The 16,632-nt window shown below is 43.1% G+C and overlaps 1 protein-coding gene across 1 annotated transcript in view; it reads left to right on the top strand.

Annotated features, from left to right (window-relative positions):
- CCDC149 (coiled-coil domain containing 149) overlaps window positions 1-16,632 on the top strand; it is a 100,009-nt gene that overhangs the window by 61,951 nt on the left and 21,426 nt on the right. The window contains 5 exon segments of the mRNA XM_082603886.1: window positions 6,071-6,187; window positions 7,006-7,178; window positions 7,889-7,961; window positions 9,370-9,454; window positions 11,459-11,603. Coding sequence (XP_082460012.1) covers window positions 6,071-6,187; window positions 7,006-7,178; window positions 7,889-7,961; window positions 9,370-9,454; window positions 11,459-11,603 — 593 coding nt within the window.

Raw genomic sequence — 16,632 nt, 5'->3', positions numbered from 1 at the left:
ATGAAAACAAGAGGAGGGAGAGACTGTTGAGGGCTATGAGGGATGAAGCCCAAGAATAGATCAAGGAAGAAGCGAGTCATTCCGACCGGGGGGCCTTGGCGGGACCAGAGTTTGAGCAGGTCTTTGGCAGAGGAGTTGCACTCCATCAGCAGGGTGGGGGAAGAGCGCCCAAGAGCCTTTTTGTCACATCGTTTTGCAGCCCTGTCCCTCAGCCACATCCCAGCTGCAGCTGCACCTCATCCATAAGTGGACGACTCACACCCATAATTCATTCATAAACGTTTATTTCCATCTAAATCAGCAAATGGATGCATCTCCTGGTGGCCGTGTGCGTGCCTCTCAGGGCACTGGTGCACTTCAAGGGTTGGTACGGGGAGGCTAGCCATGCAGTTTTGGTGGCCCTATTGGAGGAAATCAAGCGCTCCGAGCAGTTGCTTCATAGAGCTTCCAAGGTGGGAAATCAGCCTCACTGCCTGCAGTCTACAGATAAGGTTGGCTCAGCAGCTCGGCTTCCTCCAGCTTAGAAGAAAGATCGACTTCCCCAGTGGGTGTATGTGTGGGGAAACTCTCATGGAGGAGGACACCAATGATCACAGCAGTAGTCCTGATAGCAGCTGACATTGATCAAGCACTTTGTATGTTCCAGGGGCTGTGCTAAGTATGGTAGAGAAATCTCATCTTCTCTTACTTGGGACTAGGTTCTAAAGTCAGCGGATAAGAGGCAAAAACTTGTGTCTAGCAGAAATTCACCTTGATGGTCTCTTAAATTGTCCATGAAGTTCAGGGCAAGTGGCCATGTGTCTCCTGAACAGGAGTCTTATGTATACATATGAACAGTATGATTTTGTCTAAATGTATTATCAGTCCCTCTCCCACCTTGCTCTCAGTCTGGGACATTGAGAGCAGGGATGGGTAGAGCCACCAATTTTTTAAATTTTTCTTTCTCTCCCATCCCCTCTTCTCCATCACTCCCTCCCTCCACTTGGTTCTCCCCGTCATCTTTTTGCCAAACACATACATTTGAATTCCCCTAAGGTAAATGCTCATCTAATACAACGTCCCTCTCTTACTTCGTGTTTAATGTTGGGTGGGGGCAATTGCCCCCTCTACTCCTCTTGATTTCTCTCTGTTTTTTCGTTTTTTGGGTTTTTTTTTTGGCAGTCCCACACGACATGCAGGATCTTAGTTCCCCAACCAGGGATTGAACCCTGAAGTGGAAGAGCAGAGTCCTAACCACTGGACCAATAGGGAATTTCCCCCTTCTTGATTTCTTGTGGCTGGACATGAGATAGATTAACAGGAGAAAAAGAAACACGTTTTAATTCATGCTGGTCCCATAGACATGGGACCTAAGACGTGCCCAAAGCAGATAACTTTTATACTTTTTAGACAAAGAAATAATAAATTTGGGAGGAGTTGACAGGACAAAGAAACTTAGGTTCGGGGTGCCCAATTAGTGAAGAATCTAAACCGAGTTTGGGCTTGGGGTAGTAAATTAAAGCAGTAACAGGGTTTGTTTATCCTGGTTTCTCACCCGAATCCCCATCTCTGGTGATAAGGGCATCCGTCTACCTCCAGCTGCAGGAGGTCACCCTTCACATGCGAGATTTATTTTTTCCTGCTTTCAGGGTGACAGAAACGAGGGTCGGAGTGTCCCTCGTGTGTTGGCCATTTCTTAAGTAACTTTCATTCAAAATAATAAATATGCCACTGAGGCACATTTGGGGGCAGCCTACTCTGGGCCCCAACAGTTACAGCAACCTTGGACAGTAAAAAGCTGTACTGTTACTGTCGTATTCTTACAGTGAAGGACACTAAGGCTCAGAGAAGTTTAGGCATATACCTGAGATTGCACAGCTCTCGAACTTGGCCCCAGGACATCCCCCCCCACCCGCCCCCCGGCAGGTGGACTCCAGAGCCCATCAGCTGTCAGCTGGGAAGACAAGAGAACTCTCCCTGGGGCTGCCATCCCTGTTGCAGTGGCCTCCTTGGGCCCCTTCAGCTGATTGAACTTGAGTGTCAGACCCAACCAGTGATCCAGCTTTTACCAACTTGGGCCTCACTTTTAAAAATAAGTGTTTCATCCAGTCCAGCCCTGAGATTTAATAGCTGATATTGTGTGCACATTAAACACCAAATGATTGTTAACATGTTTATTGAAGCTGAACAGGCATCCAGTATATAAAAGATGACTCTCTTATATGGCTGTCAGACCTCAATAAACATGTTTAATAATTAATTGGCATTAAGCAAATATAATTGTGTGATTCTAAATTAAGTGTTCGGCGAAGCGTACTGTGAATGGAAAACCTCAGTGGTGTTCTATTACTTAAAGTTCAGGCTGTCAGTCTGGCTTTTCACATACGAAGAAAAGCGCCCTGCTTTCAAAGCCGTGTTGCAGACCTCCTGTTGCCTCGTGCCCAAAACGGCACAGGCCTTCTTGTTCCTAGACCCTTTCATCTGAGAAATGTTTCTTACTTGGTTAGCTGTTTGTCTTTCTGTGTATTCATCTGGGGTTCTGAAAGTCCTGAGCCAAGACTGTGATGTGAAAGATGTTTTCACATATCGGCTTTCAGGTAAATTAACCAGTTCTGACATAAACTCCGTTCCCCCACAATATAGCCGATTCTTGACATTTGCTATAGTTACATTCTCTAAAATCACTGCGAACACTGAATTAGGGAGTATTGAACCATTGTTCCTAGGGGAAATAGGAGATTAGGTTCCTCTGAGCCTCTGGTCACAATATTTTTGTCACCTGATCAATATATAACTGTTTTATATGTGTTTCTGTTTAAAGTCACCTTATTTCATTTATATTGTTGATTCTTTAATATCGAACTCACAGCCAATAGCACTGTAACTCATGCCTGAAGGAAGCTCATCTAACACACGTGTATTCTCTGTAAGGCACATCATGGCCTCTCGTGCTCAGGAACATGAGACAACACTCCAGCACTGCACAGGAGGGCCATTCTAAATGGCAAAACACCAACAGAAAGCACAAAAATGTGAAAAAAAAGTGGCGTGAAAAAAACCGTGAAAAGGACACTTGTTTATAGTATGAGCTAAAACAAGAAAGCGGAACATTGCCTTGTTCGACTTTAGCTGGGAACGTTCCTGTGGGATGCTTCCCATTTTTTGCAACTCTGTGTTTATCTGCACATGTCCCCTCATGATGCAAAAGCACCATGAATGCTGATTTCGAGGCTACAAATAAATTTGCATTAGGCAAGTATACAAATACAGAATCCTTGAGCTTTGGAATGGGGATTCCATTAAGCATGGCCATCTGTGTACCTAAGTGCCCGTGTGTCCTCTGCTAGGCCTTTGTATAAGCTGTTCCACCTGCCTGGAACATTGTGCGCTGATCCTAATGATGCATTTGCTCATAGTAGATGCACAATAAATATATGTCCAGTTCATCTGACTAGTTTTCAAATAAGGACCCCAAATATATGTCATTTGAAAATGCTCTTTACTTTTCAGTAGTCATCATTTCCTGCACAGTTCATTGCTGTTTTTTATTATTCCTATATAGTTAATATTCTACCTGGGCTTTTAACTTTCTCACCTGCCCCTAAATCCTTAGGGACTTGAAAAATAAAGCCATTCTCTCTATTGGCAATAAATCCCTTAGGATCCACTTAGGAACGAGGAAGAGCATACCCCAGCAGGTATTCCTGGATGGGTTGGATCTGTGTGGCAGCAAAACACTGTCCCCAGGATTTCATCCATATATGAAGCCCATCTGCACACACCCTACAGGGAGGTGGAGGAATCAGTCTTACAACCTCTTTCGAAGAAGCATCAGGAAGCAGTGCTGTAAAGTTAAAAAAGCACTTTGATGGCCACCTGCTTGGCACTGATGGGCATGTAGGGAATGCTCTGGGACCACTGGACCTTCCTGGAGTCTCTAACATAGTTTCCATCATGGCCCTACTGGAAGGTTTGGAGCTGCACATGGAGCTCGGCCCCAGAGACTGGGAAAGCCAAGGGTTCTGCAGGGATGCTTTGGAAAATTACATTTTTAGGACTAGAATTTAGTTCCTAGGGATTTAAAAACATTTAAAAAGTATGTTATGAAAGTCACATATACTTATTTTAAAAGTTAGAAAACAAAGAACAGATAGCATACACAGTCTTGCATCACCTAAACTTACACATTTAAGGGTTTTAGTGTATTTGGTAATTTTTTTCTTTTGTATGCGGGTTCTTAGTATAATTTCAATCATACTGCATATTTTTTTTTTTTGCTGTGCCACACGTCATGTGGGATCTTAGTTCTCCGACCAGTGATTAAACCCGTGCCCCCTGCACCCCCTGTATTGGAAACTCAGAGTCTTAACCACTGGACTGCCAGGAAAGTGCCTGTATTTAAACATTTTTTAAAAATTATTTATTTATTTATTTTCTGGTCACACTGTGTGGCTTGTGGGATCTTAGTTCCTTGACCAGGGATTGAACCCAGGCCCCCAGCTGTGGAAGCACGGAGTCCTAACCACTGGACTGGCAGAGAAGTCCCCAAACTGCATATTCAAGTTAGTTTTCTGCTTTTTTTCCCACTTAGTATGGCAGCATCCACATGACCATGGTACTACATGGTTCACATCAACCTCATTTTAAACAGCTGGAAACTTGCTGTTTGATTGATTGATCAAACAATCAATCAGTTGATTGATTCCATTATCATTTGCTAGCCATTCCACTATTGTTGGACATTGTTTCTTTTTTTACTCTTTCTATAAATAACAGCACAGTCTACTTTTTTCTTTTTTCCTAAAGCTAGTCCATGTCTGGGATTATTTTTAGCCCAGATTATCAGAAGTAGACTTACTGGATCATTGGATAGGGACTTTTTTTTTTTTTTTTTGCTTTTTAAAATTTTATTTCAACATAACTATGGGTACAGAAATACACTCATATGGGTTAATAGAATGCAATTTAACTTATCCTACACAATTTGGACCAAAAACCTGGTACATGGTTTGCTTCAAAAAAAAAAAAAAGGATTTGCAATCTGGTTTATTTTTCATCTATTACAAATGTATATATATATATATATATATATATATATATATATATATATATATATATATATATATATATATATATATATAAAGATCCTCCATCAAATGCTGCTAAAGCAAACAGCAAGAACCTAGAGAAATTAACCTTTGGTTTGTCTCTGAAAAGTAACAGGTATTGCACTGTAAAACTTTACAAAACTGGAGCAACAAAACATTGTAATGTTTCAGTGCCAGTTCACAGAGTTCAGTAACTAATGGATGTTGATGAGGGTGAGGAGAGCCTATGTATACATGTGAAAATATAAAAGGTATCTGATCTAGTTAATATTGCATGTAGATCCCGAATCTACTCAAACCAAGATTCAGATAATTTCTTAAATCTGAATTAACACTATCAGTCCAGTTCATCAGCTGAGGTCAGAAAGGAAACTCTGCACAGTAGCTATTTTCCTGAGTTGTGCAAAAAAGAAAATTAAGTTTCTTCCCCAGCGTTTTAGTCCAAAACTACAGCAAAATATTTCATCCATTGTGAACATTCATGTGGTGAGAGGCGATGAGGTTACTTAGGCTTAAATCTGAATTAGCACTCAGATGCAAGAGTCAGGGACATTTTTAAGGCTCTTGATAACATAGCATAATTGTTAAGAATGTGGGAGCATGCCCATTTTAGCAGATACTTTACAACATTGTGTTATCATTTTTTAATCTTTGCTAAGTTTAAAAGAGACACAGAGTTTTTTCCTCACTATGGCAGGGCTAAACAGGCTGTCCCCCTTCAGATGCCCAGGCCTGTGTTCCCGTTAGCCTTATAGGTGTATGTGTGCACACATGTGTCTGTATATACAATATGGATTTAAATTTTTTTTTTAAATTAATGATATTGGCAAGAAATTTCTTTGTCTTGTGCCTTTCTCCAGTATTTCTTGGAAAATCTTAACTTCCAACACGTTCTGCCTAGTATGCTTGGGGTTTTGTTTGGATCTATTCATTTTAAGTCTCTCTCCCTCTCTCTCTTCTTTTTCTACCAATGGAAAATGCAGCTCTTGAGAATGACAATTGCCAAACAGAGGCTGGGAGACGAAGAAATTGGCGTGCGGCACTTTGCAGCCCATGAGCGTGAAGATTTGGTTCAGCAGCTGGAGAGAGCAAGGGAACAGGTTATCGCCAACATCTGTTATGAGTGGGGGATATGTTTGCACAGCTGAGCATGACACAGAGAAGAGTAGACTGTGCCCCAATTTCTCAGAGACTGTGGGGTGCTTGGAACGGGGTTAGAGGAGGAAGGAAGATGCAGTTTGAATGCATTTACTCCCTCTGTTCTCTGCTAGGTTCCCAAGCAGCCTTTTGCATTTCTGTCTTCCAGCAGGTCTGCTCTCTTACTTTGGGTGCCATTGTTCTGAACACAACAAGAAACCTCCCCCATAACCAGGATAGACAGGGAGAGAACAAACATGACAAACTGGCCTTAATTTGCAAGTTTCCGCTGAAATGCTGAGTGGATGCTTTTTAGGCAAAATCTCAACGGGTACCGAGCCCTAGTTAGGGAACAGCTTAGAGAGCCTAGACTTCGTTTTTCTCCTCTCACTAATTGATTTTGAAGAGCAGAACATGATTTCTGGGTCTAGAGTGGTTTGAAAAAGTATGTATTTGTAAGACACTGGCTGTTGTTCCCAATATCTGGATTTGCCCTCTCCGAGCCCCTGGCTTTAGGGCAGGCTGCAGTTGATAAGTGATCGGTTCTGTGTTTCCAAGCTGCTGCAATCCATCTCATCTTGGATATAGTAAGTGTCTGGCCGGAAGTTGTTCCTTGCTTTTAGCTTTTATCATATTCCAATGTGTGGTGCTTATGGTTTTATAGCAGGTGCTGGTATTAATAAGCTCTCTAAAAGTCAGTCAGCCAAGTGGAAGGCTCGCCTCTAACCATAAAGCTGATGTCTGCAGAATACCTTGAGTAAGGGCACTTCTTTGGTTTCAGATTGAGTCTCTGGAGCATGACCTGCAGGCCTCTATGGATGAGCTTCAGGACGTTAAAGAAGAGCGGTCTTCCTACCAGGACAAAGTCGAGAGGCTCAACCAGGAGCTAAACCACATCCTGAGCGGCCATGAGAACCGAATCATTGACGTGGATGCCCTGTGTATGGAGAACAGGTAAGTGACCAGTCCCAGGCCCGCACTGGGGTAGGATGCTGGCTCTCCACTTGCCTGCAGGCTGGGAGTTATTTGCAGCCCTATTTACATTTAAGAAAATAGCCTTACAGTGAAAGGAAAGTCTCAACCCTAAAACAATGATATTAATGTCACACGTTAGTTGTAGCAGTAAGAAAAGAAGAACCACATGCTTACATGCCTACATCCATGCCCTCTTTCCCCCTGCCCTCCCCGGTTGGGTGAGAAGGGTAGGGAACCAGTGAAAGCTGCTTATTATTGCTATCGAGAAGACAGAAAAGAATAAGAAAATAAATTGAGAAATTCCCTTAGCTGTTTCTTTTCCCAGAGGCAAATTTCAGTGTGTGTATGTGACTAACTTAATGCTGTGTCTGGTATTGCCTCTTGCTGCCTTGCTTCCCAGTGGAATCATCTTAATGAGAATTATGTGAAAACTGTGTTGATATCCCTTAGGGGATCTCTGCAGAGGGCTGTCCTAAAGTGAGGTTTCAGTGATTTGGGCGTATTTGACCTTGATCACATCCATTTAAGAAGAGGTCACCAAGGTGCACTTCTGCTTTCGGTGGTGGGAAGGCACTGTATGTAAAAGGTGGCTCTTTGGGTGTGTGGTTTTCTTTTTATCCTCTCCTACTTGAGTGTATGTTTTTTATTTTGCCTCCAAACTCTTCCTAGTTGTATATTTTCTTTTTCAGGTACCTTCAAGAGAGATTAAAGCAACTTCATGAAGAGGTCAACCTCTTGAAATCTAACATTGCCAAATACAAGGTAGAAAATCATGACGGTGACGGTGATGATTCACTATTGTACATCTAAATGTCATTCTATTTTAATTCCCTTTTATGTGCCAAAGATACTCTAGTGCTTGCCTGCCCTCCCAGGTAGTTCAGTAAGAGCTTTAACTGAGGAACCAGTAAGAATTAAACCCCAAACAGCAAACACAACAAAAACAGGTTTTGCAAGAGCTCCTTCTGTTATCTGGACAGGGCACGCTGAGACCACCAGAATCTGGATGTGACCACTATACAGCCTCAGTCTATATTAAATTAGGTTTCCTATCCAGCTTTTCTATAAAGTGTTCTGTCACCAGATGTTCTTTGTCTCCTCATCATCCATAAGAAAATGATTTCTGAGCAATGAAGAAACAAAGCTTGGGAAATCACAATCTAAACGATAATGTTCACGTCACACTAAAAGGACAGAATGTTTAAATTCTCCCCACTGTTATTTAGTCTAATTCCAGTGCCATTAGTTAGATAATATCTGTTTCTGCAGATGTTAGTTGTAAGTGTTATAATTAGCAAAATCTCCTGGGTTTCTCTGCTTTGAAAATAGATTGATTTCTCTTCCTGAGGGTGAAGTTTTACAGCCGTCTCTCTGCTGGGGCAGCCATCTCATATTCCTGGCTTTTGACGTTCACTTTTTTCTCAGAAGTCTCCATGCTGTTCTTCCTTTTCCAATCTGGGGCGGGGGGGGCGCCACTTGAGTTTACACCCATCTATATATACACACACAGCCAAAGAAGAATACAGCTCTTAAAGTTGTATAATTAATACGTAATTTAAAAAATGTGTATATGCATTCACTTAACAACATTTATTCAGTTCTATGTGCCAAGCACTGGCTGTATAGCACATATCAATTTTAATGTAACGTTCTGTTCTAGGAATGACACATATGCACTTCCTTAACCTTGAGTCCATGGCAGATTTCATTAATCAATCATGCCTGTTTTTCCAGTCCAGCCACAGAAACCTTCCAGACACCACTAATGATCTTTTGGCATTGTTCCATGAAAGTAAACCTAGTCTCCACCTCATGTCTGTTTGGAAGGGGTTTCCATAACTAGTGACTTCACACATTAGACTGAGTTCTTGCTTCAGATTTGATTTAATTTAACGAATATGCATTGAGTACCTTCTATATATAGGAGGATATAATTGCTGTAATTCTGCTGGGCACCAACTTAAAAAGAAAAAAAAAAAAACTCTTTACCAGGTCCATAAAAATCATAACTCTCTGGCAGGGACTCTGAATTTTAAAAGTTGGGCTAGCATTTGGAGTTTGTAAAGAGTTCTTGTGTGCTGGATGGGAGGATGCATCTACCGGAATTAGGTATTTTTCCATTATTGGCTTTTCTGACAGAGGTTTTTGTTTTCTCCCAATGCTGCTTTAGAATGCTCTTGAGAGACGGAAAAACTCAAAAGGCCAGGGTAAATCCAGCAGCAGTGCTCTGACTGGAGTCCTGTCTGCAAAGCAAGGTAGGGGTCATTTTCTGGGAGGGACCATCTATGATCACAGAATGCTAGCACTGTGGGTCCACATCTCGTTTTTTGAATTGGGAATGGAAGTGATCCTTAGAGCAGTCACCCCCAAACTTCCACCTGCATCAGGATTGCCTGGAGGGCTTATTAACACACAGATTACTGGGCCCCACCTCAGAGTTTCTGATTTACTAGGTCTAGGGTGAGCCCGGAGAATATGCATTTCTAAAACGTTCCCAGATAATGCTGATGCTGGTTCGGGGACCCTGCTTTGAGAGCCGCTGCATTAGAGGTCTCTCTAATGACTGGACCCCATTTGCACCTATTCCCCTAACTGTGCTCCTCTTTCCAGAATATTTTCCCTTCTGTAATCACCAGGTTAGTATCTCCAAGTGTCTGTTCCATTCTCATTGAGTTTCTCCTTTTCCTGGCCTCTATGATCAGACTAGAAAAGTCTCACAGCTGCTGAAATCATTTTACCATGGCACATGTGCCTTTTTCAAAGAAGCTTTTATTGATTGCAATTTTGTTCCTCCTTCTTGTCGATTCCGATGAAAAATAATGATCTTCCAGGAACACTCAGGGGGAATAAATAGCAGAGAGCTTGCTTCTGACACTTAATATTTGGGAATTCAGTTCTAAACACGATCCTCAAGTGGACCGTGCTGGACTGGCCTGCTTTGGGCTTGTTGGCAGTGCAGACCAGCAAGGATCACGTGGCACTCCTCATCAGAGCTACGGGGGATTAAAAAAATAAATGCTGAATCTCCAGACTACCTAATAATCAAGGCACTTTTCCAAGCAACTTCTTTTTTTTTTTTTTTTTTTACTCAACTAGAAAAGGACACCTTCTATACAAACGTGAGGTAGCCCATCTAAGTATAGCTCTGGATACCCTTGATAGCCTTTGAATGTTGAATGTTTGAATGTTGAGACCCAGTCCTGTCACGGACCTGGGGAACGCTAGCCACACTCAAACACGCTGGCAGAGCAGTCAACCAGGCACAACCTTTCTAGAGAACCATTTGGTTCTCTGTTATAAAAAGCCCTAAACTGATCCCCTTTGAGCCAAAAAGAAATGATCACAGACATATGCAAGCATTTTGCTTCAGGAAAGTTCTTCCTACATTAGTTATAATAAAAAACATTGGAAACAACATAATTGTCCAGGAGTAATTAAATAAATTACTGTAGATCTATGCATGGACTACTAAGCAGCCGTTACATTTTATATTTTAGTAGATATTCATGATGAGACATAAGGTTAAGTGAAAAAAGCAGAGCTTTTTCCCATTTTTGGAGAGAAATGTGTGAATTTGTGTGTCTACATATAGGCATATAGGAAATGGTGTTCAAAGATATATAATGAGAGATTTATATTATTTCTTCTTTTTTCTGTCTCATAGGAATACAAGTGGTTGTGGTCTTTTTGGGTTATCTCTTAGTTTCTAAAAACATGCATATACAAAATATATTTTGTATTCTAAATAATCTCCTACATTATCTTACCACCCACCAAGGGTACTGTGGGAAGCTGTGATATAAAGCCAGGAGCTCAGGACTAGAGTCATTTTCATTTTCATTGCTGTGTGACCTTCAGCTAATGTTTTTAATCCACCAGCACCTTGCTTTTCTGTCCATGAAATGGGAATAAATAACATTTTCCAGGTTCTTTTTAAAATTTGAAGCCTCAAATGAGTTAGTCAGCATGAGTGTTTTGAAAGCATAAAATACTGGACAAATGCAAAAAATTATTATCCTTTAAATAAAAGGTGTTGCTAAAAGTCCATGAGTACTTCCTCCTTTCTGTTTAACCCTCACACTAAATTTTATTTTTTTTCACTTTTGACACTTGAAGTGGACTCTTCAGTTACAACACAGTAGCGTGTGGAAGCTGGGAACTGATCCCAGCTTCATTATCCAGGAAGAACTGACATTGGTTTGCATTCCAACGTTCCAGAAGGATTTAAGACTGAGTTGTAAATTTTATATCCCACCCAGTTCAGGATCTGTTATCTGAGGATCACGGGTGCAGTCTCCCAGCTACTCCACAGTCCATTTCTGATCTGAAATCTCTGGCAACAGCCCTGTTGGAGACAATCCATGAGAAAAACATGGTGATCCAGCACCAGAGGCAGACCAACAAGTAGGTGGCTGGACCCTGGGGTGCAGGGCAGGCGGGAGATATGTGGGACGATGACTATCAGCAATGGGTGGCAACCACGTGGTGGGCCTGCCGGCCTTAAGGGAAGAAGAGCCCTTAAATCTGGAAGGAAACTTATTGAGCTAGAGCTGTGCTTCTGCATTATGACAGCACCTTGGCTCTCAGCTGGAACCAACATGGAAATAATACTGGTTCTTGCTTATTGAATGCTTACTCTGAGCCACTCACAGAGTAATACATATTACCTGGCTGATTTTGATGGTATGCTTGCCCGGGGAAATTAATCTACTCTCCTCCATATCTTCTCTAGAGGAGGCACCTCCTCGTGCCATTTTAACCTCACAGCACAGCTTTCTTGGGCTCTGAATAGCAGGAACACCCAAGTATCAACTTGCAGGCAGCTAGGCCTAGAACGGAGTCTCGTGCCACTTTTCCAGATCAGCAAAAAAGATGGTGAAAAGAAACAATAATTAAAACAGAATGTCTTATTTGGTTACTATAAATATGTTGACTATGTTGGGCAAAATCAAGCAAGTTAAAGTAACAGGTCAAGACCACAGAAGCAAAATTGGAAGTATTCAGAGAATGGTGAATAAACAGTAAATTAAAGCAAAACACATTGCAAACAGAGCCAGCTTTGAGGACCAGAGACTCATGCAGTCACACATGGCCCAGTGCACAGAAGTCACACATGGCCCTGCACTTGGTCTAATCAGTGCTTTGCGTCACCATCTTGAAAATCTTAATCTTTTTTGAATAAGGGGGCCCTGAATTTTCATTTTGCGCTGAGCTCTGCAAATTACGTAGCTGGTCCTGCTTATAAGACCTACGTGTGGAAGCAAAATTAAAGCGTGGAATACAGAAGCAAGTGCCCAAGGCTGGGCTTCCAGCAAGAACAGGGAGGGGTCAGGGAATCGGGGGCCTGGCGAGGCGGGGTGCAAGGAGAGAGGCAACTGGAAAATGATGGAGAGTATTGTGAAAACAAAATAACGAAAAGAGAGGCCGGGAGTAAAGGAAGATTGAGCAAGAGATTAAGATATATATAAAAGAGGGCAGAGAGCAGTGGAGGGGGTCGGGGCAATCTCAAAGGGATGACAGGGGTAATTTATTGACAGAAGAAGTTTTAAAAATTCCTTTAAAAGAAATCTTAATCAAGGACTGAAGCAGCCAGATGCTAAAATGGAGATATGCCTCGGGGGGAGGACGAAGAAATGGGAGAGTCTCCACAGAATAGGTACGAGGTTTGTTTTATTCAGGTAGAATCCCCTGTACCCGGCAGTGTCCCCAGGAGCCTTCTCTGTCCTCACCAGCTCCCTAGAAGGCACCCACCGGGGCTCTTTCAAACCTCCTCAGGTCTTCTAAACCCTAGTCTGTTCCCAGCAGGTGACCTCAGCTCTTCTTTTACTGAGAAAACAAAGCCTGCCTATCCTGAGCCACAAGGCTTACTGCCTCTCTCCCAGTATGTCGGATAGTGCTGGGCCCGCCAAAGCAATGTCTTCCATCCTATCTGTCCAGTCTCTGGGAAGCACACCAACACACTGTCCTGTTGGTCCACACCATCCTCCCTCCTTTGGGGCCCAGCTCTCCTGTGACCTCCTCTTTCAACCTCTTCAACTTCTGCCCCTCGTCCTGCTTCTGCATCTTCACCCAGAAACCTCCCAGGTCTTCCTGAACCCCCCAAAGGGTTCCCGTGAATTCCACTCACCTCCAATCTTTGTGAACAAGAGGCCACCTCTACTTCTTCAATAGCCACCCCCTCAAAGTGTGTTCTGGGGGGCACCTGTGTTAGAATTACTTGGAGGGGGTGCTTGTTTAGAAATGCAGATTTAGGGGGGTTTCTGGAGGGAATATCAGGATTCTGGATTTCAGCAAGCCCCCAGTAATGCCATTGGGCAGCAACAAAAGATCACCTCGCTTCAATACCTCCCAAGACCTCTTGTGAATTTTCCATAGCAATCTTCCTTTGGAGGTCACCAGTACCCCCAAACCCCACTTTCTGAGTCTCTTTCATCTATAATTTCTCTTCATCCCAATCCCCGTCTTGAAACCCATCTTCTTGGATTCCTCCTACTCACTGTACTGCCTCGTTCCCTTCCGCCTTGTCCTCTTCCCCTCCCTCCACCCCAGCTCACCTCCTCCTCCTCTTTTCTTTGGTCTTCCATCTTCTTCCCCCACTGGGGGACCTCACTCCCTCTGTCTTTGCTTCTTGTTCTCTGGAGGCTCTTCCCAGAACTCTTGTCTCCACCTCGCCATCGAGAGCAAGACCCACATTTCCGTCTGCTAGGTTGACAGTTACCCCTGATATTTTTTCATCTCCTCAGATTCAATGAGTCTAGAGTCTGGAGCATCCATCCCTTAGTACATTTTAAATACTTAGAAATGCTTGTGCCCTTTGACCCAGAGGGTCCGCTTCTAGGAACTTATCCTAAAGAAAAAAATCAGAATGATGCCCTAGATTTATACATAAGGTGGTTCACCGTGGATTCATTTATAAGAGTGAAAAAAACGGAAACAACCCAAATATTTTTAAATTGGAGAATGGTTAAGATTACAATAAATCCATAAGGCACAATATCATGCAGCCATTTAAAGTGTGATTTGAAGAATATTTAACGTGCTCTGCTCACCATCCTAATACCTAGGTTTGACCAACTTCCACTTCACTCAGGTTGAAGCTGTCCCAGGGCCAGTATGTTTGTCCATTTTGGTCACTGTTCTCTCCCAGTATGTCGGATAGTGCTGGGCCCACAGTGGGTGCTCGTGATTATTTGATGAATGGATGATTGAATGTCCTCTAACCCTTTGTTCCTGTTCCCTTAATACTCACATGCAAACAGGCATTCAGTTTTATGGTTTTCATGCATTCATTCACTTATTCAATATATATTTCCTGAGTGCTTGCCAAGGTCCTTCAGTGTACATCTCCTACCTGCCTCTTCTTCCCACCAGACCATTACCTTGTCCTTGGGAAGATCCTCCCATCAACCCTCCATCCTCAGACCCCAGCTCACCTCCTCCACTGCTTGCCCGGCCACACTCAGACCCACCTGCCAGCTACAGTGCCGATCACGACACGAGCCTCCACTGAAAAGCCCAGCTGAGTCCCACCGCCTGCAAAACTCAGTATCCCCAAGCTGCTGGCCTGACACTCCCACCTCTTGTGACAGGTTGATTTCCTTATACGTCCCTCCCATACTGCACTGCAACCACACACATCCCCAGGTGCCATGGGCTCTCACCCTCTGTTGAGAGAGACAGACATTTTCATTTTGCTGGCTTTACTTTTTTAATGTACCTTTCCATTTTTAACTACTATTTAATAATTTTGAACCATCTGTTGATTTATGTTTTAAAAGGTTGAGCAACAATATATCTCCAAACTACTTTTATCTCTCAGCCACCCAATTCCCCTGTCTGGAAGAAACCACCATTCCTCCTTTTTTATGTATCCTCTCCAAGGATGCATATATAAGCAAACACATAGTACATTTACACAGACACACATAAATGCTCATATATATTTATATAGACATATTTTTACAAATGGTAGCTAGTATTCATCAGAAAAAGTTCGTTTCACTGTCTTCCACCTTGCTTTTTTCTCTCATAACAATAGATCTTGAAGATTGCCTCATATCAGTACGTAAAGTACCTAGTGTGCCATTTTTAATCCTTTGAGGGTCTTAAGTTTCACACTTTCAATAAATGTTTCATTTGGGGGTATGGAAAGAAACGAATTACACAACAGATGGAGTGAGGGCTAAGAATAAAATGTGCATTTGGTCTGCTTGCTGTTGTCCCCCATGATTTAGCCTTTTGTACCTAAGATTTTAAAATAGCTTTGTTTGGGTGGAGCATTAGAAGTAGGAATACAGGTTCTCTGTTCTGTAAGAGTGTGTTCCCCCTACTGGTTCTCCACCACCTGGCACCCCCCCACCCCCCCCACCCCTGACGCTGAGAAGGCCCAGTGGGAGCCATCTTGAAGAACTGATGAATAAACCTAGGACTTTATATTTTGAGAGGAAGTTCAATTAATAAGCATTTTGCTTGAGGGACTTCTTGTGAGTTTGCAGTTGTCTAGCTATGGTTAAAGAAGGAGTGGGGTTCACGTGTCCTAGAAACAGGTGGCAAAGCATTAATGAAGAGACAGACGTTAAGAGTTACGTCTCACAGCACACCACCTTTGGTCCTCCAGCCCTTCCCAGCAAGCCTTCACTCTGCCAGTGCTGGGATGATAGCCGTGGTGGTTAGTACATGAGGATACGCTGGCCTTTCGCTACCCTCTGTGCTTTGCCTAAAACTCTTCACTGCTCTCCCCACTCCCTGGCCAGTGGTAGTTCAAGGTAGTGGTAGTGGTGGCCAGTGGTAGTTCAAGACCTTGGAAGTTCAAGGTCTTGGAAGCAGCGGGAGCTGTCGGGGATCAGAGCAGAGATTCAAAAGAAGGTCCCCTGGGGTGGAGGTAGGGGGGCACGGTTCTCTCCAGTCTGCGGGGGGCCATGGCCACCTCTTCCTCTTTGGGATCGGGCTCCCCCCAGGACCCTCACTCAGAGATTCTTGCTTGCTGTGTTGTCCAGAGAGCAAAGACAGAGGCACAGTGGTGGCCGGCTCCTGGGTTCGTTCTGTCTTTGCAGATTTCCTGTGATGTTGCTATCATCAGAAACTACTACTGAAAATCTCTCTAGAAGCCTGGCATCTGGAGGATTTTTCTAGACTACTGGGTAGACATATGCTGAAATCTCCCCTACCCTAAAACAAGCCACCTCTAAATAAAAACTTTATTTTAAAATCTCCCCCGTCCTACCAAAAAAAAAAAAAAAAACCTCTCTCAAGCCTGTTTATGCCTCAGGCTACTGCCCTGGCTGTCTCCTTGGATTCCCTGCTAAACTACTTGAAGAGTCATCTATATTCACTGCTTCAACCTTCTCATAGGCTGCTTTTCCCACCCCTATCACTTGGATTCTGGATTTCACCCCTTCCTCTGTCTTGTAACAGCTCTCTCAAGGGTGGGGCA

Source organism: Mesoplodon mirus (genome assembly GCF_964341445.2).
Source record: "Mesoplodon mirus genome assembly, chromosome: 2".
Classification (NCBI taxonomy): domain Eukaryota; kingdom Metazoa; phylum Chordata; class Mammalia; order Artiodactyla; family Ziphiidae; genus Mesoplodon; species Mesoplodon mirus.
The sequence above is the reverse complement of the archived record's forward strand: the minus strand, read 5'-3'. Positions and strand labels throughout refer to the sequence as shown.